The sequence below is a fragment of the Nyctereutes procyonoides genome, unplaced genomic scaffold (assembly GCF_905146905.1).
Source record: "Nyctereutes procyonoides isolate TBG_1078 unplaced genomic scaffold, NYPRO_anot_genome, whole genome shotgun sequence".
Classification (NCBI taxonomy): Eukaryota; Metazoa; Chordata; class Mammalia; order Carnivora; family Canidae; genus Nyctereutes; species Nyctereutes procyonoides.
Genome location: NW_026575132.1, coordinates 25,932,188 through 25,955,925, shown reverse-complemented (window position 1 = coordinate 25,955,925; position 23,738 = coordinate 25,932,188). Strand labels below are relative to the sequence as shown.

Here is a 23,738-nt window from a genome sequence, read left to right as displayed (position 1 = left end):
ATAAATGAGTGAAGAGATAAAAATGGCAGGAGAGGGGTACCTGGGTGGCTCAGTCGGTTGAGTGTCCAACTCTTGGTTTAGGCTCAGGTTATGATTTCAGGGTCTTGGGATTAAGACTCACATTGGGCTTGGTGAGTCTGCTCAAGGTGGGGAGTCTGCTTGAGGATTCCCTCCCTCTCCCTCTGCCTCTCTCCTCACTTGTGCTCTCTCTCTCTCAAATAAATAAATAAATCTTTTTTAAAAATATGGCAGGAGAAATCATGGAAGATGCAGAGAATTTCCTGAGTATATTTTATTACATAGTTTTGATTTTTGAAAAATGTAAATATTTTACATATTCAAAAATATGTATTTTACATATTCAAAAAATAAAATTATATATAAAGTAAAAAAAAAAACCTAACATTGAAAACAGACAAACCAAGTTATATATCAAATTGGTAAAAATGCCTACACAAACAAAAGAACTATTTCAAATGACTTTATTTTTTTTTTAAGATTTTTAATTTATTCACGAGAGACACATAGATAGAAAGGCAGAGACACAGGCAGGGGGAGAAACAGGCTTCATGCAGGGAGCCTGACCGGGGACTCGATCCGAGGTCCCCAGGATCACACCCTGGGCCAAAGGCGGCACTAAACTGCCGGGCTGCCCCTCAAACAACTTTAGAATGCAGTATTTTAATGCTATACTCTGAGGGATTATATTCCAAGGACAAAATAAACTACCACACATCTTAAATGTCTTTATTGTTTTATTAGTAGAGTAATATTTGTATCATTATTTGTAAATAATTGTATGTATATTATAGGATTACACATATATGTGATTATATTAGTATTATAAGAAACCAAAGTTAAAAAAAAAAGAAACCAAAGTTTTCAGTATAAGAATAAAGAGATATGAGTACAAAGTTAAGAGTTCAGTATAAATCACGGTTATTTTTTTTTTAAAGATCACATTTATTTATTCATGAGAGACAGAGAGAGGGAGAAGCAGACGCCATTCAGGGAGCCGAAGGTGGGACTCGATCCCAGGTCTCCAGCATCACGCCCTGGGCTGAAGGCAGGCCCTAAACCGCTGAGCCACCCAGGGATCCCAACACTAGAGCCAATTTAAAGGAGCTTTCACTGACTTATTCTGAGGGAATTTGAATATAAAAAAATAATTACTGCAATTGATTGATGCACATTGAATATATGAAAATCCATACTTCCATAGTAATGCTCAAACAAGAAAAGTCGTTAAAATATTTTTAAAAAATTTGTTTGTGGGATGCCTGGGTGGCTCAGCGGTTGAGCATCTGCCTTCGGCTCAGGGAGTGATCCCATACTCCTGGAATTGAGTCCCACATCAGGCTTCCTGCGGGGAGCCTGCTTCTCCCTCTATGTCTCTGCTTCTCTCTGTGTAACTCATGAATAAATAATATCTTAAAAAGAATTTTGTCACTGTTGGAGGTAACTACTATACCTAAATTCATTATGCTGCAAATAAAAACCAAAAAAATTAGAATGTATGCTACCTTTCCAAGGTGGAATTGTATTTCAGAGTAAGTAACCCAGTTGATGAAGAAAGTTCATCTTTATACAATAAAATTAGCTAACAAACGTTAAAAGAATGATAGAATTAGAAAAGTCACTATTTTGTGACCCTCTAATGAAGTAATTTAGTCGAGAACCATCAAGGAACAGCAAATCCATTAGGTGAAAAGTTGATGGGAACTAAATATTTTCACAATGCCAAAATATCATCCCATGGATTACATATTAGTTATAAGAGGGAAACGAGGGAAACATAAGTTTACATACAGTGATTGGTCTTTACCTTAAACAAGTGATCAACTTTAGCATCACTAATAGTAGGACAAGCAGACATTATGCAGTTCCTGAAATGACACAATTGAAGACATAAACATCACCTATAAAGCATTTTGTTTAAAAAAAATTTAACCTGATCCAATCAAGACTTTAGATATAACATCTAGCATACTGGGGATCCCTAGGTGGCTCAGTGGTTTAGCACCTGCCTTCGGCCCGGGGAGTGATCGAGTCCCGCATCAGGGCCCATGCAGGGAGCCTGCTTCTCCCTCTGCCTGTGTCTCTGCCTCTCTCTGTGTCTCTCATGAATAAATAAATAAAATCTTTTAAAAACAATTTCCAGCATACAGTAAATGCAGGGGATACACAGGATAGATACTGGGGAAATACAGGGAAACCTATCATGAGGAAATAATCAGAAAATTTTAGAAGGTGGGGAATTGTAAAGAAAAACTAACCTCATCTATTCAACAAGACAATGTCAAAAATGGGGTGGGGGTCTATGTTAATTTAAAGAGAATTAAGAAACATAACCACATGCAATAGTGGCCTTTTATTCCTATTTTTTTTTACTCCTATTTTAAACAAAACAGATGGGAAGGGCATTTTTGGAAACAATTTGAGAATTTGAATATGAACTAAGCATTAAATGATATTAGAGAGTTACTGTAAATTTTGTTAGAAGTCACAATGGCATTTGGATTATGTGAGCAAATATCCTTATTTCTTGGAGATGTACACTGACACGTTTATAAGGCAAACATGACGTCTATAATTGAGTTTTAAAAAGAAGCGAATTTGGCAAAACAGCAATAACTGTTGTCTAGTTGATGAATATATGAGTATTTAGTATGCACCACTATCTTTTCTTGTATTTTGGAAAATTTTTAATGAAGAACAAGAAAATAAAGTCATCAAATTTGAACTTTAGAATGCTCACTTCTTAGCTTTCTGGGTGAAAGGAGTTAAAACAAAAGATTAGTTAGACAATTACAGTCTAACTAATTAGATTGTAATTACAATATTCATGATGAAAGAGCACAGTGGTTTAGAGGTTTAGATAAAGTAGTGGAGGAAAAGAGAAATAGACAGATGGGAGATATAATTTGCTGGTAGAAACCATAAGATTGTTGATAGGCTTGAGGCAGGAGAGGTTGAAAGAGGAGTCAAGACTAATAACAAAAGCCAATATGTATCATGTGTTTAGCATATGCCAGGGCAGTCTTTGTTCTATGTGATCCACATGAGTTTAACTCGTGTAATCCCCCACAACCACCTTGTGAGGTAGGAATTATTAGCATATCTATTTTATTTTCTTTTTAGATTTTATTTATTTATTCATGAGAGACACACAGAGAGAGGCAGAGACACAGATAGAGAGAGAAGCAGGCTCCCCCAGCGGAGGCTGATGTGGGACTCCATCCCAGGACCCTGGGATTGCGACCTGGGCCAAGGCAGACGCTCAATCACTGAGCCACCCAGGGGTCCCAGCACATCTATTTTACAGATTAGGGATTTGGGTGCAGAGAAGTTAAGCAACTTCCCCAAAGTTATACTCCTAGTAGGTGGCATTGCTAGATTTGGAATCCAGGCACACACGCAGGACCATCCCTGCTGTTAAGGATGACACCAGTACCATTAATTGAGATGCGTAACAGTACCCCCTCTACTCACTTTTATGTTGATCCTAGGTCTATACTAACCGACTCCTATTTCCTGGCCTCTGCCCAGCTGCAGCCCTTTCCTCCAACCCTGGGACTGGGTGACAGAGGGGGCAGTCCTTGGCGAGAAATGTGTGTCCAAAGGGGGTGGGGCCAAGGGGGAATGCTACTGCAGCGCCTACTCTTTGGTGGAGGGAGAAGAGCTGCGGGCAGGCACCTCCGTAAGACAGAGCTCTTACGCCACGTGTGACGCAAATAAGCGTAAGAGCCGGGGGTGGAGATGTCGTCACCACCCGCCCAGGGTTGGCCGAGTTGCCGCGAGAGGGGCGTATAGACCCCGCCTCGCCGGTGGGTGGGGAGCGGCAGGCCCCGCCTCGGCCCCTGTGGCTGGCTCCGGCCGGCGTCGCTGCGGTTGTGGCAGGGAAGCGAGCGCGCCGAGCCCGGAAGGATGAGGCGCCCGCGGAGGCCTGGGGGTCCCGGGGGCTCCGGGGGGCTCCGGCTGCTCCTCTGCCTCCTGCTGCTGAGCAGCCGCCCGGGAGGCTGCAGCGCCATTAGTGCCCACGGTCAGGAGGAAACGCGGGGGGTGGGGTGGGGGGTGGAGGATGGGGCCGGGAGCGTAACTCGGTGGGGGGTGGGGAGAGATGTCACGAAGGTAGGAACCTCGGGTGGAATAGGTGTCTGGAGTCCGGCAGGGGTAAGCGCTGGGAGACGGGGAAGACGAGAGGGCGTCTGGGAGGAAAGGGGCGTAGGCCTGGAGGTGGGGCTGGAATACGGGGGCGGGACCGAGGAGAAGCAGGCTCGGGGAAGGATTGCGGGTTTGGGAGGAGGAATGGGGGTGCTTATGGACGGAAGGGTTTAGAGACGGGCTGCAAGACCACGAGCGAAGCAAGTGGCGCTGAGGCGCCAAAGAAGTGGTGATTGGCGCTGAGGGATGGGGGTGGGAGGCAGGGGTAGGAAGAGGGAGCCCCGGCGTTCGGGCAGGAGTTGGGGCCACTGAGCATGGGGTCCCAGCTCCCAGGAGAGGATCAGACCGAGGGAGGGGCCAGGGTTTCCCTCTAAGTCCCGAGAGGCAGATTGCTGCGACCTCATCTCCAATAAGAGGACGACGGCTAGAGGAGGCGGCAAAGGAGGGTGAAGAGAGAAGGGTCCTTTCCGGGCCCCCTCCCCACAGCCAGGCCGGTGCTGACTCACATCTGAGCGGACAGAGACAGTCAGCGCTGACTCACGGGCCTGGGGAGGGGGTGGGGCGCGTGGGGGAAGGGGCGCAGCCTCCCGGTCTGACGCCCTCCTTCCCCCCCCCTGGCTTGGAGACAGTGCGGGGTACTTCCTGTGGCGCTGTGGATTGGTAGGGTGGTAAGTGAAGTCTAGAACGGCGGAGGGGTCAGGTCTCGTGGAGACTCCCGACCCTAGTACCCTTCCCTCCCCCGTAACTGCTTCCGAGCTAGCTAGCCCTCGGCGGCGCCAGACTCGGAGCTTCAGCACCGCGGACAGCGCCAGCGGCTCGGGCCGCTGACCTAGGGACCGTGCGGGGAGCGCTGCTTTCCAGACTCTCCACCCCTACCCCTTTCTTACACGAAGGGAAGGTGTGCCTGGGTTTCCATCTCGTTGGAGTCCCAGCCCATCATAGTTAGAATGCTTTTGGAGATTTGGGGAGGAAAGTCCCGTTTTCCTCAGAATTTGGCCAAAAATCCCCCCCACAGTAATTCTATGACAATAGAAGTATACGATCCTTCAGTACCCCCTGCACTTGCAAGGCTTCTTCTCCCCATCACTCAGTTAAGCCAACTGAGGCTTTTAGGGAAAAGATCCAGACTCTCAGATCCTTAAAATCCAAAGCCAGATCCTGTGCTTCCTTCTCTTAAGAATTCTAGGCCTCCCTACTCTCCTCCCAGCTTAAAGCCTTTCTGAGAATGAAAGAATGGGCCTCATCTGTTTCCCCCTTTCCCAGCCTGTCCATTCTCTTACCCTTCTATGTGTGTGGGTGTCTTAGACTCTGCTTGCTTTTCCCTCTACAGGCTGTCTGTTTGATCGCAGACTCTGCTCTCACCTTGAAGTCTGTATTCAGGGTGAGTGAGGATCAGGCATAGGATTTACAAGACAGGGGACACAACATGAAAGATGTGTGTGTGGGAGGCCTGGAAGGGGGGAAGGGGTGCTAGGCTTGTGAAGAAGGAATGGCTTGAAGGAACAGAGTTCTCTGAAGCCAATAGAGATGGAGAGAGTAATGCCCTTTTGCAACCTGGACTTTGAAAGCTCCTTGCTGACACCACTTTTGTGCTCTTAGATGGCTTATTTGGACAGTGCCAGGTGGGAGTGGGGCAGGCCCGGCCCCTTTTGCAAGTCACCTCCCCAGTTCTTCAGCGCTTACAAAGTGTGCTCCGACAGCTCATGTCCCAAGGTGAGGTCTAGCTGCACTGAAGGAGAGACACTGGAATTTGGTTAGATAAGGGTGGGGAAGTGAGGGGCCACCTGACTTGAGAATTTCTCTTCATGAAACATTCTTATCACACCTACTTCTAGAGCCTCACCTTCCCAGACCTTTCTGGAGAAGGGGACAAGACAGGAGTCGGGGTGGAACCATAGAGATGGGCTATTCACACTTGGACTCTTTGGAGGAGTCTAGAGGCTTCCACAGAAGGAGCCACTGAAAGACGCCAGTGTCCATCTCCTTAGGACCAGTCTATTCCCTGGAACTGTCTGAGTGCTCCACAATTATGAATTCTGGAGTCCTCAGCCAGAACACCCCACTCATCAAAATCACTCATTCAACAACTATTTGTTGAGTATTTACTATGTGGCAAGCTTAGTTCTCGGTGCTTGGGATGTATCAGGGAATAAAACAGACAATGGATTGATTTCTTGCAGAGACTGAGGCGCCGAATGATAGAGGGAATAAACATTTGCCCTGGATAAAAATGTTCTTGGAGAATAGCAGCATGTAAGGGTGAATTTGAACTAAGGGGCTTTTAAGAAGAAAATATGAAGGCTTTAAGGCTCTTCATTTCTTACATTCAAAACCTACACACAGGCTGTGTTCCAACCCTAATAAGGACCTATAGCAGAAGTTTTTCTTCAGTCATCTAATGTTACCCAAAAGATTACTTGTGTGTTATATCTCTTTTTACACAGGCTGACAAATGTTGGTAGGGGGATCTGAGATCCACACAAGGAGGATGAATGCCTTGAATTACATTTGTTACAAATTCAACCTTAACAATTGTGATATACAGATATACAATCTTCATAAGCTGCCTAAACCTACTTACCTAAATTGCTATTCAAAGAAATACAGTTATTTGTTGAAGACCCAACCTAAGTTAGAAAATGTAACATTTGTGAAATAAATGTAAGGTTGTTGTTCTTTTAAATATTTGAAGAATAAAAAGCTTAGGATGAAAAAATAAATAAATAAAACAGACAATGATCTCTGTCTACTGGGACTTACATTTTGGGAGATAAGGGGAATACAATATACAAATTAGAAAATATATAGTATGTTATAAGGTGATAAATGCCATTGAAAAAACAAATATCATAGCATGATAAAGGGGTCAGAAATGGTGGGGTAAGAAGCTTCAGTATCAAATTGAGTGGTCAAGGTAGATCTTATTGAGACTATGAAATTTGAACAAAGACATCAAGGAAGTGGAGACGTTTTCCAGGAGGTTATTGGGGGCACTGTTTCAAGCTGATCAAAGAGCTAGAACAAAAGGCTTTACTAAAGCAGGAGCATGAGTTTGAAGAATACCATGGAGAACACCTCTATGGTCTGGCTGTAAAGGAGGGATAGAGAGGGAAAGTGGAAGATGCAGATAGGTATTGGGAGATAGGGATGCAGATCATTGTAGGGACCTACAAGAGAATGTATGGATGGATGTTGTCTTTACTCTGGGTCAAAGAGGAACCCATGACAATGTTTTAAGCATAGGGATACATAATCTCACCTCTACTTTAATAAGATCAAGCTTGTTGCTGTTAAGAATAGATGGAAGGGAGTCAAGGGTAGAAGCTGGAGGTCATTAAAAGGTACCACAATAACTCATGTAAGAGATGAATGTGGCATGGATCAGGTGATTGCAGGGAGGTAGAAAGGAATAAGAGAATTCTATATATATTTTACAGGTAGTAAGCATGTTATCATGAAATATTGGAAAATGCTGTGAAAGAAAGGGAAGTGTCAAGAATGACAACAGGTTTTATTGCCTGAATAATTGATTAATGGAGTTGTCATTAACTGTACAGAAGGATCAATTTGGAGGAGGAGGTGTTCAGTTTTGAATATATTGAATTTAAGATGTTTATTCAAGTAGACTGAAAGTTGAGAGTATGAGTTCGGTTTTGAAAAGAGATGGAGGATTCTGGAGTGGAGATATGAATTTGGAGTTCTTTGGCATATTAATGGCAAGTAAACTCATAAGGTAGGCGAGATAACCAAAGGATTTGGTGTATATGAAGAAGAAGCCTAGAGAATTATAATAATAAAAGGACCAGGACAAGGAGAAGAACCAACAAGGAAGACTGAGAAGAGGGAGGCAATGAGGTAGGATGAAAAACAAGAATGTTCAGTGTCCTAGAAGCCATGTGGAATGTACCACAGAGGAAGGAGTGATCAACAGTGTCAAATAATGATGGTAGGTGAAGTAAGATGAGATCAGAGAATTGGCCACTGGCTTTAGTTAGCTATGCAGAAGTTACTGGTGATTTTGATTAAAATAGTTTTGGTAGAATGAGTGGGAATAAAATCCTGAATAGAGGAGGGAAGGAGAGGAAAAGAATTGGATACAGCTGGTAGATAGAGATAACACTTTCAAGGAGTCTTGCTGGAAAGAAAAGGAAAGAAATGGAGTGATCATTGGAGAGGAATGTGGGGTCATACAGTATCTTTATAAGATGAAAGGTATTCCATGTTTGAGTGCTAAAGGGAATAATTCAGTAGAGGACAGAGGAGAATGATCATGTAGGAAATAGGAGGAAGTTGTGGAGAAGATATTCTTAAGTAGATAGCAAGGGATGAAATCCAGTGCTCAAGTGAAGCAATTGGCCTTAGATAGGATGAGTTATCTGATGTTCAGAGGCAAGGAGGCAGGTATGGATGCTGATCAATCTTAGTATGTGAATTAGAAGCAGTACAGACTATTAACTTAGGAGCAAGGAAGAAGGAATGGAGGTGGAGCGTGGGAGATTATGCCTTTAGAATAGGTAACTGACTTTGCCTGAGAACAGTTTCATGAAAGGAAAGAGTCAAACAGGAGATCTGCCTCAGCATAGGATGATTGATGCTGCTGCTGCTGGTGGTGGTGGTGAATGTTTAAAATGTGTATAGCTTTAGAGTTTTCTAAGCACTTTCATTTCTCTGATTGCACTTGATCTTCACAATAGCTCCATGAAGGATGTATTATTCCCACTTTACGAAGATAAGTAAGATTCGGCATCAACAAAAAGAATAGGAATAATAATGAGGATAATAATAATAATTAATAATAAGAGCAGCTGTTTAAAGTTCACTATGTGACAGGTACTGTTCTTACCAAGTTACATTGGGTTATTTTAATTATCACAATCTTAGGAGGTATAAACCCCTATTTTACAGATGAGAGAATTGAGGCTCAGACAGGTTTGGTAATTTGCCCAAAGTTGCACAATGAATAAATGGCAGAGGATTCAAACTTAGTCTCAGTGGAGGCAGTCTGACTTCAAAATCTGTACCTGAGAGTGGGAAAGATAGCTCAGATCACCCCCAGGTCCCTGGGCCACCTCCACCGCCCCTCTGCTCTGCCAAACTCAATATACTGCAGGGTAGGGAGTGCCGTTTTTGATTTCCACTGGTCCATGTTACTGGGTCCTCAGACTGTCCCGAGCCAACCTCACCCTATCCTATCCCCTGGCAGGATTGTCCTGGCACGATGACCTCACTCAATATGTGATCTCCCAGGAGATGGAACGCATCCCCAGGCTTCGCCCCCCAGAGCCCCGTCCAAGGGACAGGTAGGCATCATTTCTCAACCGCTCTAGCATAGCAAGGCTGGTGGATCTGGGTCCCATCCTGATGGACAGAGGGAAGGGGGAGGGAAGTGACCTTCAAGGTGAGTAGCCTCAGGCACAGGTAAAAGAGGTTCAGGAGTAGTCATGACATGTTCACATGCTCAGCATGAGCTGAGCTCACCCCTGGGGATCCAGCAAAACAGAAAAAAAATGTAAAAACTTGGACATTTCATAATTTAAAAGAAGCATCAATGGAGTCAGCATGGGACAAATGAGAATCTTGTCATACTGAAATTGTTTTAATGTTCCATTTCATTAGTATGTGGAAGTGTATGTGGAGAGACCATGGTCTTTCTGTGGTTAGGGCCTCTGAAGGCACTCTTCAGACCCTGCAAGCAGAGAGGAAAGCAAACAAGGGCCATGGAGCTCAAATGATGATTCCAAGATGAAAAAGGCGGAGTGGGGTGGGAGAGCAGAGTCGGGGGGCATAGTACTGAAGTTTGAACTGAATGCTTGAACGTACACTTGGAGAGCCAGGTGTGGGAATGTGAGTACAGGGGGAATGGGGCATACTGCAGCCACAGTTTGTCTGTAGAGGTGCCTGACTGCCTCCCCCTGCACCCATTCTTTCCTCCATCCCTCGTCTCACATTTCCCTGACCTCCTGGGTGTTTCAGGGACCTAGGTGTGCTTACCAGGGAGGCAATGCCCAGGCTTGGCCCTCTAGCCCTTCCCCATTCTCTTCTCTCTTCCCCTGAGGCTACCTCATTTCTTAAGAGGTTGGGCTTACCCTAAGCTTCTAAGCCTGCTGGTCCACCATCTCTCCCTCTTGTAGTTCTCTGAACACTCCTGCCCCACACAACCAACACATACACACAATGCTTTGCTTTCTTCCCCAGATCTGGCTTGGTGCCCAGAAGATCTGGTCCTGCTGGGGAGCTGCTTTTACAAGGCCTCCCTACTGGTTCCACGCCTGCTGCCCAGCACCGGCTTCCTCAACCTCCAGTGGGTGGGGGTGGAGCTGGGGTGGGCTCTCCACTGTCCCCGCTGCAGGCTGAGCTGCTGCACCCTCTCTTGGAGCATCTACTGCTACCCCCGCAGGCCCCCCACCCTGCTCTAAGTTATGAACCTGCCCTGCTGCAGCCCTACCTGTTCCATCAGGTGAGCTGTAAACACTGGCCCCAGCCCAATGTCTGTCCCCCAAGCCCTGATATATGCTCTGACCTGGATCTCTGATTTCCCCACAGTTTGGCTCCCGCGATGGCTCCCGGGGCTCAGAGGGCTCCCCAGGGATGGTCAGTGTCGGCCCTCTGCCCAAGTCCGAATCCTCTGCCCTCTTCAGCAGAACTGCCTCCAAGGCCATGTTTGGGGCTCACTCTGACCACTCCTATGGGGACCCCCCAGGGCCTTCACCTGGTCAACTTTTCCAGGAGTCAGGGCTTCTCTACCTGGCCCAGGAGCTGCCAGTGCCCAGCAGGGCCAGGGCACCAAGGCTGCCAGACCAAGGAGGCAGCAGACGGGCAAAGGACTCCTCAGAGGGCTATGAGGAGGAAGGGCTAGAAGGTCGCAGGGAGAAACCTCCTTCTCCAGCAGAGCAGCCAGGTAACAGAGTTCTCAGCATCCTTCCGTGGGGGCTGCTTTCGAGGACTCCTCCCAAACTATCCATGCATTTGTTAATTTGTCTTTGAAGTCATTCCTACATTTAACTAATATCTACTGACAGCCAGATCTATGCCAGGCACTAGGTAGGCAGTGGGGATACGGGGTGGTGGGGCGGTGGAGGTGATATAACTCTTCCTCAGTTGGAGAGTCGCAATGTCCATAGTGGGCCCGAAGTTTGGTCTTGGCCCTAAGAAGGCCTTTCCCCAAAAGTGTGGACAAGGGCTGGAAGGTGGAGGGCATCAGTGTCCTGGTGTCTGAGAAGAAGCTCTTAAGTATACTAGTGCCCTCCCACCCCCAAATGCATCCCACAAGTTCATCTCACCACCACCACCTCCCCACCACCATCTCGCCATAAGCTCTGTGTCTGGCTCCCAGCAGACGTGACTCTGCAGAGACTGGCAGCTGTGCTGGCGGGCTATGGGGTGGAGCTGCGTCAGCTGACCCCTGAGCAGCTCTCCACCCTCTCAACCCTGCTGCAGCTGCTGCCCAAGGGCGCAGGACGAAATCTGGGTGAGTGTCCAGGGCGAGAGACCAGCAACTACCAGCTCCATGATGGCCTCTTGCCCCACGTGTCAAGACCACATGGAGCAGCCTAGAGGGGAAGGGTCAGGGTCAGGGTCAGAGAAGGGAGTTCTTTTGAGACACAAGCACAGGGTCATTGCCTGGCAAGGGCAGGAAGCAAGGGAGTGGGGTGGTGAGCTGAGTTAGAGCAGGAAAGACCTGGAAGGTGGTAGTAATGGAAGAAGAGGCCAACAGGGGGTATGGGCAGGGATCAGGAGGCACCAAGGAAGGTGGGTGGTTGATAACAGCCTCTGAGGAAGGAAGTAGCCAATGCCAAGTGAAGCCAATAATTGATGGGTAGGGAGGACTGAACAAAGAATAGTTTTGAGAGGTGTAGCCAATAACTCTGGAAGGAACTGATACAACAATTATAAGGTAGAAGCAGAGAGGCATGAGGTCATGCTTAGGATGACACCAAAAACAGGGCTAGGTCACGGACAGAGGGAAAAGAGGCCACAGAAGATACAACAGGCCCAGGGCCTCTGGCCCTTTCTCCTGCCTGTGTTGTGTAGACCTTCACCTTGGTCCTTTGCCCAGAATCTTGTTTATCCTGTCTCTACAGGAGGGGTTGTAAATGTTGGAGCTGACGTCAAGAAAGTGAGTTCGTGACACCTCCCTGCCCCGTGGTGCCCCTAGCAGCAAACCCCCCTTGTCAAAATCTAAACCTCAGCATTGGGACCCTGATCTGTATCCTCCAACCTTCCTCATTTGGGGTGGGGGGTGGGGAGCACCAGGGACCAGAGACTCCAAGCCGTGGCCTTAAGATCTCACCTCAAGTTGAGGGCAAATTGGGTCTAGAAGCTGGAATTTCCAATTTGCTGCTTTTTTCACTAGAGTCATTTCAGACCCTACCCTGAGGATCCCTAGGTGAAGAGGGGAGTTGCAAGCATGCAGGCTCTGACTGCCTGTAGCCTGAAGAGCTCTCTTTCTCACATGTTCGACTTCTGAGATTTTGGAGCTAAACAGAAGTCTAAAAACCATTACCTGCCTGTTCATGTCTCCTAACACCACCGGCCCTCCCTCCAGAGGTTCTCCTCACTCCAGCTCCACCTTCTGGATCATTACTGACCATGTCGCACTCATCCAGTCCTTTATTCATTCATTCATCCACCTAAATCACTTTTCTGGGTGACCTTTCTGGGCCCAGTGCTGCCCTAAACCTGGGGGTGGGGGTGGGGGTGGAAAGAAACAAGTCCCAGGGTCTACTTTAGGGACTTCAGAGTCCCTACAGTGTGGACCCCCATCCCTCCCATCCCCTATACTGTCCAGAGACCACACCTCTGTCCTCTCTTCTATGCAGACAATGGAGGAGCAGGTGCAGGGTGGAAACACGGCAGAGCCTCCACCCCCCACACCCTCCCTGCCTGGGTACCCCACTGCCAGCCCCACTGCCAGCAAAGCCCAGCAGGTGCCGAGCTCTGGATCCTCTGAGCCTCCCAAAGCTGCTAGCCACCTTGCCACACCTGTCCTGCTGGAGAAGAAAAGTCCACTGGGCCAGAGCCAGCCCACACTGGTGAGGCAGCCCTCAGCTCAGTCATCAGCAGAGGAGTATGGCTACATTGTCACGGACCAGAAGTAAGGGCTTCAGTCCCCCAGGGTGGGGGGTGTTGTGTGGGCTGGCCTCCCGGCAAGAAGCAGATAGCAGAAATCCAGATGTAGAGTGGACGGGGGTGGGCTCCTCTGCACCCTTGGAGATAGCTCGTTTCAAGAAAGTGGCCAATAGGATCCCTACTTTCTTTCCTTTCCCTGCTCCCCACCTCCAGGCCCCTGAGTCTGGCCGCAGGAGTGAAGCTGCTGGAGATCCTAGCTGAGCATGTGCACGTGTCCTCAGGCAGCTTCATCAACATCAGGTGGGGCTGGTATCCAGCTGGGGAAGCAAGGATCTAGAAGGTAGCTCGAGGGGAGAGGTGGCTAGAGGGGCTCAGGGAAGGAAGGGAAGACAAAGTCTTGGGTAAGTGGCCCAGGTGGGGTCAGAGATGCTCCCAGCTGAATTGAAGGTACCCCCCCACACACACACACATACCCTCACCGGATGCTGACCTCATCCAGCATTGCCCTCAAACATCCCTGTAAGGCATCTCTGATCAGCCTCAGCTTGGTCCTCTCCTGTGCAGAGGGCCTGAGCTGGCCTCCGTCACCATCTGGGGGCTGTGGTGGGTGAGGCGGTAACGCAGTTCCTGTTTGGCAGTGTGGTGGGACCGGCCCTCACCTTCCGCATCCGACACAATGAACAAAACCTGTCTTTGGCTGATGTGACCCAGCAAGCTGGTAAATACCGCCTGGTCCCAGCCCCAGCCCCAGCCCTAGTAGGACGTACCCAGGCCTGTGGCTGATGCCTCCCCTTAAACTGTTCCCAACACCCGGGCTGTGCCTGCCACCTAGCAGAGCAGGACATGGGCTGGAGAGCACACGGAGCCGGAGAGAGTCTGACTTATGTCTTCCCTGCAGGCCTGGTGAAGGCGGAACTGGAAGCACAGACAGGGCTGCAGATCTTGCAGACGGGAGTGGGACAGGTAGGAGCTAACTGAAGAATCAGCGGAAACCCCGGAGGGCGGACATTGCCCACAAGAGATGGGGGGCAAACTTGGCAGGGAAACCGGAGCTGAAGCCTCCTGTACCTGGTTGCCCGCCCCGCCCCCACCCCGACCCCCACCCCCACCCCCACCCCAGGCTTTGCCAAAGCAGCCTCCCCCCCTTGCAGTTCTCTTTCTGGCCACCAGACGGCCCCAGTGGCTCCTCCCCCTCCTCCTTCCCCCTGCCCTTGCCTTCCCAGCTTTGCCCTAGAGATACCATAGCACGGAGTGTGGCATGGGGGGACAGGGTTGAGGAACAGCCCCTCGGCTCCCCAGCCACTGCCCCCCGCGGTGATGCTGGCCTTGTTCCCACAGAGGGAGGAGGCAGCTGCGGTTCTTCCCCGGCCAGCCCGCAGCACCTCTCCCATGCGCTCAGTGCTACTCACCCTGGTGGCCCTGGCAGGGGTGGCCGGGCTGCTGGTGGCTCTGGCAGTGGCTTTGTGTGTGCGGCAGCATGCACGGCAGCGAGACAAGGAGCGCCTGGCAGCGCTAGGCCCTGAGGGGGCCCATGGTGACACTACCTTTGAGTACCAGGTGTGCAGCCCCAAAAGCTTGCTGATGAGATGTAATGGAAGGGGTGTGGGAGTCTGGGTGTCACATGGGGTGAGGGTGGGGTGTTGGACGGGAAGTGAGCACCCATCCCTGGGAATACCCAGGCCGGGGCTACAGAAACCCAAGCAGGGGTGTATGGGGGTGGGTATTTTGAATGGATGGGAATTGGGAGCAGGTGCTTCCTAAAGTTCTTCCCAGTGCAACAACTCTGGGATTCCACTCCAGTGTCTGAGGCTGTCATAGGCACCACCCAGATGGGACAGCCCTGAGAAGAATGAGGGCCAGGCCCGAAGAGCCAACCCGGAGGAGACGGGTTTCATACGGAATCAATCAGGATGAGCCTAGAATGGAACCCAGGATGCTGCGGGAAAGGCTTCAGGGGGCCTGGGACCCTGCCTGATTTTTCTTCTGCAGGACCTGTGCCGCCAGCACATGGCCACAAAGTCCCTGTTCAGCCGGGCAGAGGGTCCCCCGGAGCCTTCTCGGGTGAGCAGCGTGTCCTCTCAGTTTAGTGATGCGGCGCAGGCCAGCCCCAGCTCCCACAGCAGCACGCCGTCCTGGTGCGAGGAGCCCGCCCAGGCCAACATGGACATCTCCACGGGACACATGATTCTGGTCAGGACCCAGCCTGGGCCCGGAGCGGGTGAAGGGACAGGATGGTCGAAGAGGCAAGGCGGGTGGCGTGGGCCAGAGCCAGGCCGTGGTATCCCTGTAGGCCTACATGGAGGACCACCTGCGGAACCGGGACCGCTTGGCCAAGGAGTGGCAGGCCCTGTGCGCCTACCAGGCAGAGCCGAACACCTGTGCCACCGCCCAGGGGGAGGGCAACATCAAAAAGAACCGCCACCCGGACTTCCTGCCCTGTGAGTGAGTCCTGCTTGGCCCAACCGGGCCCAGCCATCTCTCTGCTGGGAGCTCTGGAGGCCTTGGGGGAAGGGCTGGCTCCTGGCTCAGGCCAAGTGGCACAGGTTCCAGGGCCCCAGTAACCGGAGGGGCCTCTGAGGTAGGGTGTGGGGTCTGTGCAGATGATCACGCCCGCATCAAGCTGAAGGTGGAGAGCAGCCCTTCTCGGAGCGATTACATCAACGCCAGCCCCATTGTAAGTGGCCCTGGCTCCGGCCCCCTCCCCTGCCCCATTTTTATCCTGCCTGCATAAACTCCCATTTCCTAAAAAAAAAAAAAAAAGAAAAAAAAAAAACCTCCCATTTGCTTATGGTCACCATCTGCCCACCCTCTGCCCCAAGCCCTGGAATTATGGGGCCTGGTATCCTGGCAGGGAAATGGAGGTTTCTCAAGCCCTCCATGCCCTGGCCTGCTCCCTCCAACCACACCTCTCCATAGTAGCGTTTCCCATTCGGGCTCATGGTGTGTCTTCCCTGCCCCAGATTGAGCACGACCCTCGGATGCCAGCCTACATAGCCACACAGGGCCCGCTGTCCCATACCATTGCAGACTTCTGGCAGGTGAGTTCCTGGAAGGAAGGCTTCTCCAGGGACCGGTGGTCTCTGAGAGCAGCTGGACAGATTAGAATGGAGTCTCTGTCCTTAGATGGTGTGGGAGAGTGGCTGCACTGTCATCGTCATGCTGACCCCACTGGTGGAGGACGGTGTCAAGCAGTGTGACCGCTACTGGCCAGATGAGGGGTCCTCCCTCTACCACGTATATGAGGTCAGCAAGACCCCACGGCCAGGGGACAGTGGAAATGGGGAAAGTGGACAGTGAACCATTCATGCTTGTATGGATGTACATGCATATACACATACATATGTGCACACGTGTATTATATATTTACGTGTGTGTGTGTCCAGTCCAGGGCCAGAGAGCATTTTTAGCGACCTGTGATGAAAGGTACAGAAATAAAACTATAAAACCACCAAAACTGAGGTAAGAAGCTAAGAGCTGAGAGAATAGGAGACAGAGAGATAAGTAAAAGCAAAGACCAACATTGGGACCTACTTTAACCGAGCCTCACTTAGCTCTGAGTTCCCTGAAGGCCAAAGCAAAGAAAGAAAGAACCAGGCATGCCTGGGTGGTTCAGCGGTTGAGCGTCTGCCTTTGGCTCAGGTCGTGATCCTGGGGTCCTGGGATCGAGTCCCACAACAGGCTCCCTGCAGGGAGCCTGCTTCTCCCTTTGCCTGTGTCTCTGCCTCTCTCTGTGTGTCTCTTATGAATAAACAAATATCTTTAAAAAAGCGAAAGAAAAGAAAGAACCACCAGTCACATGAAGAATAGAAACAAACATTTTCATTAGGAGAGACGATAGGCAGGGGGAACTGGGCAGAGGCAAAGCCCAGGGAAGAGGAACAGATTCCTGACACATGGAAGGTTTTACCCCTCCGTGAAACCAGAGCCACTGTAGAGCACAGCAGAAGCTTCTTGTCACCCGGTGAGCACTGGATAGGGTTTTTTTCATTATGAGGTGGGCACTCAGCAGTCTTTTTTAAAGATTTTATTTAATTATTCATGAGAGACAGAGACACAGAGAGAGAGAGGGAGAGGGAGAGGCAGTCTGATGCAGGGCCCCATCCCAGGACCCCGGGATCACGCCCTGAGCCCAAGGCAGATGCTCAACCAATGAGCCACCCAGGTGCCCTAAAGCTTTTTTTTTTTTTTTTATTGGTGTTGCTCATGGTTAAAGAAAACAAAACCAGAATTTCATCAAGGTTTATGGTGTGTGTCGCACAGACACTTTGCTAGACTCTGTGAGGAAGAGGAAGGAGGGACCCTGGCCCCCAGAAGCCCACAGTAGTTGTGGGGGGTGGGGAGGCACCAGTTGCCCTGAGCCGCAGATAAGTGACACAGACAACGAGGGGGCTGGGGGACAGCGGGGGGCGGCCGGGTAGGCTCCCTGGAGGAGTGGAATGTGCACGGCCCGGAGGCTGGGAGGGCTGGAGAGGCCGTGCGGCGCTCGGGGCGCCCAGGTGAGCTCAGGCCCGGGCCGCTGCTCGGCAGGTGAACCTGGTGTCGGAGCACATCTGGTGCGAGGACTTCCTGGTGCGCAGCTTCTACCTGAAGAACGTGCAGACCCAGGAGACGCGCACGCTCACGCAGTTCCACTTCCTCAGCTGGCCGGCAGAGGGCACCCCCGCGTCCACGCGGCCGCTGCTGGACTTCCGCAGGTGAGGGCGGCGGGGAGGGCGCGCGCGGGCTGGGGTCCCCCCCCCCCGGCCCCCCAGCTCCTCCCCGGGCCCTGGTCCTGTGAGGCGGGCCCTCCGGCCTGACCCCGAGCCTCCGCCTCTGACCCCGCCCCCCGCCCCCCCCGGGGCCCCCCCCCGCCCCCCAGCCCGGACTGATGCTCAGGCTGGCCGCGCCCCCGCCCCGGCCCGCTCCCCGCTCCCGTCCTGCCCTCGCTCTGCTCTTCTGCCGGCCGCGCCCCCCCCCTTTTCTCGCCCTGCCAACCCCCGCGTCTGGCTCCGCCGTGCCCCCCCCCCAGGAAGGGCTCACCCTAGTGCAAGCTCCCTCCACCGACCCCGCCTTCTGTCCCTCCACCTGGTCCCGGCTCCCTTGTCTCCTGGGCATCGCCTCCTGCGCTGCTCTTTGCGATCTCCAGCACATTCTGTGTGTCTGCTGTGCCCCGGCCCCTCCCTCCCTCCTGCCCACCTCGCCGTTTCTTTGCCTCTGTTCCCTCTCCCCACCCCCCCACCCCGGTCTGTCTTTCCTTGCTTTCCCTCTGTGCCCGCCCCTGCCTCTCCCCTCATCTCCGTCTCTCAGTGTCTGAGTCTGTCCCCCTTTCAGCCCCCTGCACCCCTCCCATGTTCCACACACCGTTTCCCCTCCTTGTCCACCTCCTGGCCCCCTCTGCCTCTGTCCACCTCTCCCTCCCTCCGTCCGTCTCCCCACTCTGTCCACCGCCTCCCCTCCTCTCTCTCTCTCCCTCTCACGGCTGCCAGTGTCATTTTTGTGATCTGCAGCTAGTGTTCTCTCTCCAGTTGCATAGTCACAAAAGTGATCATTGGCAGGCGTGGCCGCTGCATGGACAGGACAACCCAATCAGGACATGTGGGCCCAGGGGCCCCCTGAAGGCTGCTGGGAGGGCTGGAGGCAGGGGAGGAATCGAGGAGACAAAAACACTATCAAAGGTAGTGGAAGGATCTCGGGATTCCTGGGGACTCGGTGGAGCCGGTGGGGGCTGGTGGGGGTCGGGACAGGAAGCTAACTAGGGGACTTGCCCTGTTCTGACAGCAGAACCCCCACCAGGCCAGTTCTCCAGCATCCCCAGCCTCCCCCTCGCCCACACTGCAGCCTCCTCCTGCTTCTTTGCCTCTTGCCAGGCTGGCCTGAGGTCTCCAGGTGCTGGGCAGAGAGCAGAAGAGCAGAGCTGGGGTGGGGAGCTCGGGATAGTTCCTTTCTCTCTCTCTCTCTCTCTCAAGTTTATTTATTTAAGTAATCTCTACCGTCTATGTGGGGCTCAAACTCAAGACCCTGGGATCACATGCTCTTCTGACTGAGCCAGCCAGGCAAGTCGGAAGCTGGGGATAGTTTCTGAGGCTTCTCAAAAGCAATGCCAGGGGTAATAGAGCTATTTCCTGTTTTCCACATTTAAAAAATGCTTATAGAATTAGTGCATGGGCCGTTTTTAAGACCACAAGGGGGGCTGAAAGGTTACACTTCTTTGCTTTAGGTCATAATTATGTAAACTCAGTTGGCATTGGACACCCAGAACAAATTAGGTGCTGCTTAATAAATATGGTTTGCTGAAGGTCTACCAGAAGGAAGGCAAAATAATCTCTAAGTGCTAAGAGTGACCCTGAACAGGTTCCTTGATCTCCCTCTGTTTCCTTACCTGTGAAACAAGGATGATGACCCATACCTGAGAAGGTCCTTACGAGAATCAATGGGGAAAAAGTCTGTAAAATCTAGTTTAAGTGCCTGGCACACAGCAAAGCCTAATGAATTCTAGATGCAATTCATCGTCTTTTTTATTAAATGATTGGGAGCTACTGCGGAGACTTCTGTTCGGCCCCAGCTCTCTAACACATGAGCCAACTTGCTTGACAACCACGTGGACTCCTGTAAAACCATTCAGAGTCACCTGGCCCTTGAAAATCTGGGGGAATCGAACTGGAAGACCATTAAATTCCAAGCTTCCCCTGAAATAATCGAATAATCCCGAAGGTGGTCCTCCCTAGTCCGGGCCCACTGCAGGTGACTCTCAGAGCAGGAAAGTCATAAGGGACAAGGGCAGGTTAGACTGGGCCACTGAGGAAGGGAGAAATCCCCTGCTCCCTGCTGACAGGGCAGAAGTCAGGGTAGCAGTAAAGAGTTTGAGGTCCAAGTGGACCCCAAGTCGAAATATGACCCAACCATAGAGCCCCTGTGCTGAGACGAGGGAGACAGCCGCATAACATTCTGGGCTGAGAGGTTGTCCTCCCCTGGCCAGAACTTTGTGCCAAGGGCTACCCGTAGTCCTCTGTAGCGAGGAATACAAGGGACCTGGGTGGGGAGGGGAACAGCCTGGGCAGCTCTATGGGAGAGCAGAGGGACAGAGCAGGAATCTGACAAGATTGACACCCTGGAAGTCACCAGAAAGCCTATTCTCCTTGGACTTCCAGCAGAGGTGGCTATTGACATTGTCTGTTATCATTGGTAGCACTGCCATTTATTGAGCACCTACTGTATGTCAAACCGAAGAAGGTCACTATTATTATCACCCTCATTTTACAGGCAAGAAAACTGAGGCCTTAAGAGGCCAAGTCAGGTATTAAAGGTGCAGAGCTTGGGCCCCCAGCTCTTTAAGTGACAAGGCAAGCCCAGTGCCACCCACGCCATCTCTGGTTCTTTGCCCCCTGCCCTGCCTCATTGCTCCTGCCCTCTTCCCTCCTCTGCCCTGGGCACTCAGGGAGCAAAGGAAGAAGGAGAGGCCCACAGGTGTGTGCTGGTGCCCCCCACCCTCACACCCGCTTCTTGTTGCAGGAAAGTGAACAAGTGCTACCGGGGCCGCTCCTGCCCCATCATTGTGCACTGCAGGTGCGTGCGGAGGGGCTGTGGGCAGGGGTGCGGATGAAAGGGGACAGGACAGCCCCGGGCTGGGGCCCTGAGGTGGGGCATTCCCGGTCCCCACCCCCTCTCTGGTCCTCCCCCCGGGTATATCTCCCGTGCATGCTGCCCGCCTGTGTCCTTGATGCTGGCCGACTGCAGCCCACGGGCCAAGTTCAACATCCCGTCTGGTTTCTTTAATGACCCGGGAGCTAAGAATTCTGTTCACATTTTTAAATGGCTGAAGGAAAAAAAAAAAAAGAAGAAGAATGTGCGACAGACACTAACATGCAGCCCAAAAATTGGAGAATATTTACACCATTTACACCAAAAGTTTGCTGAACAAAAGCCAAAAGCCTGGCCAGAGGCTGGAAAGGGCCCTTCCCATCCCCTCCAGGGCTTCCACCTTAGGACCCAGCCAGGGCTTTCCTTTTCGGTTGGCCCACTACCCAAGTGACACCCCCAAGGGTCACAGGCTCCCCACTCAAGGCCCAATTTCTAGGGCCCAGGGGATAGGACTGCAGCCCCCTCAGCCCACTCACTCTCTCCCAGCCTAGCCTCCCCGTCTCCTCTGCCCTTCCCCCTTCCTGCTGGGTGAGCCTGTCCTCATCTCCCGTTTCAGTGACGGTGCAGGGAGGACTGGCACTTACATCCTCATTGACATGGTACTGAACCGCATGGCAAAAGGTGAGGACCTTTCCCGCAGCGCCTGCAGCCCAGCCCGATTAGACCCCTCGCACCCAGGCCCGCATCACATCCCCAGGCTTTGCCCAGTCCTCCCAGCCTCCCACCCCACAGCGCTCCAGGCTTCCTGGGTCCTCTCCTCCTCCCCTGGCCACCCCCTGAGCAGCCCTGTGCCCTCTCCAACCTCCAGGTGTAAAGGAGATTGACATCGCTGCCACCCTGGAGCATGTCCGTGACCAACGGCCCGGCCTTGTCCGCTCTAAGGTGACTGTTCCTCCCTGCCCCACCCCTAGCCGCCAGCCCTCCCCGGGGAAGCCAGCAACAGCCTGCCTCCCCCACCAGCCCCCCTTCCCCAAGAGGACACCCCCCCTCACCCGAGTGACCTCCCCAGCTCCCCCTCCCAAAAGCTGTCCTGGGACAGGAGCAGAGGTCAGCCCTCTCGTGACCGTCCTCCCACTGCCCTTCCCAGGACCAGTTCGAATTTGCTTTGACCGCTGTGGCGGAGGAGGTGAACGCCATCCTCAAGGCCCTGCCCCAGTGAGAGCCCTGGGGCCCCCCGGTGGGCAGACCAGCCTCTGCCCCCTCTTTGCCTGTGTGAGCACCCATCCATGTGCCCACTCCTCGGTCCCCAACCCCACCACCTTGGTCCCTCTTGGGCACGGTCAGTCGTCTGCGAGAAGTGTAAGGAAAGGGGAGTGGGAAGGGACAGACCTACCCAGCCTCTCCCCCGTCGGAGCCCCTGCAAGTGCCACGGGGAGCTGGCAGCCAGCCAGGAGCAGAGGACCGTCGTGGGCAGTCATTCTCCCCGGAGCCTTCTCCTGCCTGAGTTCCCTGGCCCCTGTCCCCTGTTCTTCTGAGCCCTTCCTGCTTGCCCAGCCCCTGCTGCCTGCTGCCCGGCCTCTGTGGCCCCCACTCCGCCCCCACCCTCCCTGCCTCCCTCGGGCCTCCTCCCCTGCCCTCCCGCCACGTGCCACTCCACTCTCACCCTCTGGCACAAGAGAACATTTCTAGAAAGATCTACTTTTGTATCAATGTGAATAAAGTTAGTGTGTCGTGTGTGCAGCTACAACCCGGACTCCTCCACTTTTGCATCGCCTCTGCTTCCAGACCCATCTCCAGTGTCAGCAAGGGGCAGGCCCCGCTGCCCTCCTCTGGAGATGCAGGCGGTGACGGTGAGCCAGGCTGCAGAGGCTGGCCCTCCTCGGCTGGAGTGGTAGCCGGTGGTGAAGCAGTTGGCGCTCCCTGCTGGCTTCCCCTGAGGCCGGCGCTCTCAAGGGGCTCAAGCACACAGCTTCACGATGCTGCTGGACACTAGCCCCAAAGAACTCTCTCCCGAGGTAACACGAATTATATACAGTGGAGTCTGGATTCGAACCAGGCATGCTTCATCTCTCTACTGCCTCCCCTCTTAGTTCTTGACCAGCTGCTTCGTGCCCTTCAGCCTCAGGCTAATGGACCTCATGCAGGTGAGGTGCCTGGCACCCCTCAAGCAAAACTAGCTGGACTCCAACAGCAGCTTGTAGACCAGGCCTGTGAGACATCACAACAGGCATCCATCCACCTGGGGGCAGGGGGAGCTTTCTCCCCCTCCCCCAATTCCCCCCATAGGGTCCCAGAGGGGCCCTCACCTGCATGTCAGGAGGCTTCCTTGGACAAAAATGGTAGATGTAGAAACAAGACAAAAAGAGCCTTGGGCCTGGAGCTGCCTAGGACTACTTAACCTTGCCAAGGCTGTGCCCTCACATGAAAAATGGGGAGGTACAATCTGCCCTGCACAGGGAGCAAAGGGACCTGTGAGCAGATCACAGGCCCCCCTACACCTCACCTGTGTTCTGCTGAGGCTCAGCGCCAGTGTTTGACATCACAAAGCCTAAAAGTGGGCAAAAGAGTCATTTTACAAACTGCCAGCAGGGTCTCTCTTTCAAGGTAGAGGCTTGAAATGCCTTTCAGGGCAGGCTGCTTCCTTGCTTTGAGAAAAATACAATACAGGCCCTCTGGGTGTTGAAGAGGAAGCCATGCGCTTCTGGAATGGCAGAGTGTCGCTGGGGAGCCACAGGGCTCTGCTTGATGATGGGAAGTTGCCTGTCGGGGCTCAGCGGCTATCTCCGAAGGTGTCTGCAGAGAAGGGGGGTGGGGTCCCTGGCATCTTCCTCCCCAGGTACTGGTGAGTTTGGGGCCTGCGCTCTGGGCAGGGTGGACTTGGACCACTGCACATGGGAAAGGCAGGCCTCGGAGACAGGCCGCCAGCCTTGGGAGGGGCTCATTTATGG

The 23,738-nt window shown here is 52.3% G+C and overlaps 1 protein-coding gene across 4 annotated transcripts; it reads left to right on the top strand.

Annotated features, from left to right (window-relative positions):
• The first annotated feature begins 3,900 nt into the window (after positions 1-3,900).
• Positions 3,901-22,537, top strand: PTPRN (protein tyrosine phosphatase receptor type N). Of its 4 annotated transcripts, none has more exons than XM_055345421.1 (23): positions 3,901-4,042; positions 5,495-5,545; positions 5,764-5,877; positions 9,368-9,464; positions 10,360-10,621; positions 10,708-11,062; positions 11,501-11,632; positions 12,246-12,280; positions 12,984-13,258; positions 13,447-13,533; positions 13,872-13,951; positions 14,132-14,196; positions 14,572-14,790; positions 15,223-15,423; positions 15,524-15,671; positions 15,834-15,907; positions 16,194-16,271; positions 16,357-16,476; positions 17,761-17,927; positions 20,722-20,775; positions 21,407-21,471; positions 21,659-21,732; positions 21,938-22,537. In XM_055345421.1, the coding sequence occupies exons 1-23, from the start codon at positions 3,928-3,930 to the stop codon at positions 22,007-22,009; spliced, it is 2,940 nt and encodes a 979-aa protein (XP_055201396.1). In that variant the 5' UTR covers positions 3,901-3,927; the 3' UTR covers positions 22,010-22,537. The 4 variants fall into 4 exon arrangements, with proteins under 4 accessions (XP_055201396.1, XP_055201395.1, XP_055201397.1 ...); XM_055345420.1 differs by having other exon boundaries at positions 11,498-11,632; XM_055345423.1 differs by lacking the exon at positions 3,901-4,042 and adding an exon at positions 4,137-4,173 and having other exon boundaries at positions 11,498-11,632.
• The last annotated feature ends 1,201 nt before the right edge of the window (positions 22,538-23,738 follow it).

Coding starts and splice junctions, on each gene's coding strand:
- PTPRN (XM_055345420.1), top strand. CDS start 3,928: ATGAGGCGCCCGCGGAGGCCTGGGGGTCCCGGGGGCTCCGGGGGGCTC. Junction 5,878..9,367: donor CCGACAGCTCATGTCCCAAG/GTGAGGTCTAGC, acceptor ATCCCCTGGCAG/GATTGTCCTGGCACGATGAC. Junction 11,063..11,497: donor TTCTCCAGCAGAGCAGCCAG/GTAACAGAGTTC, acceptor TCTGGCTCCCAG/CAGACGTGACTCTGCAGAGA.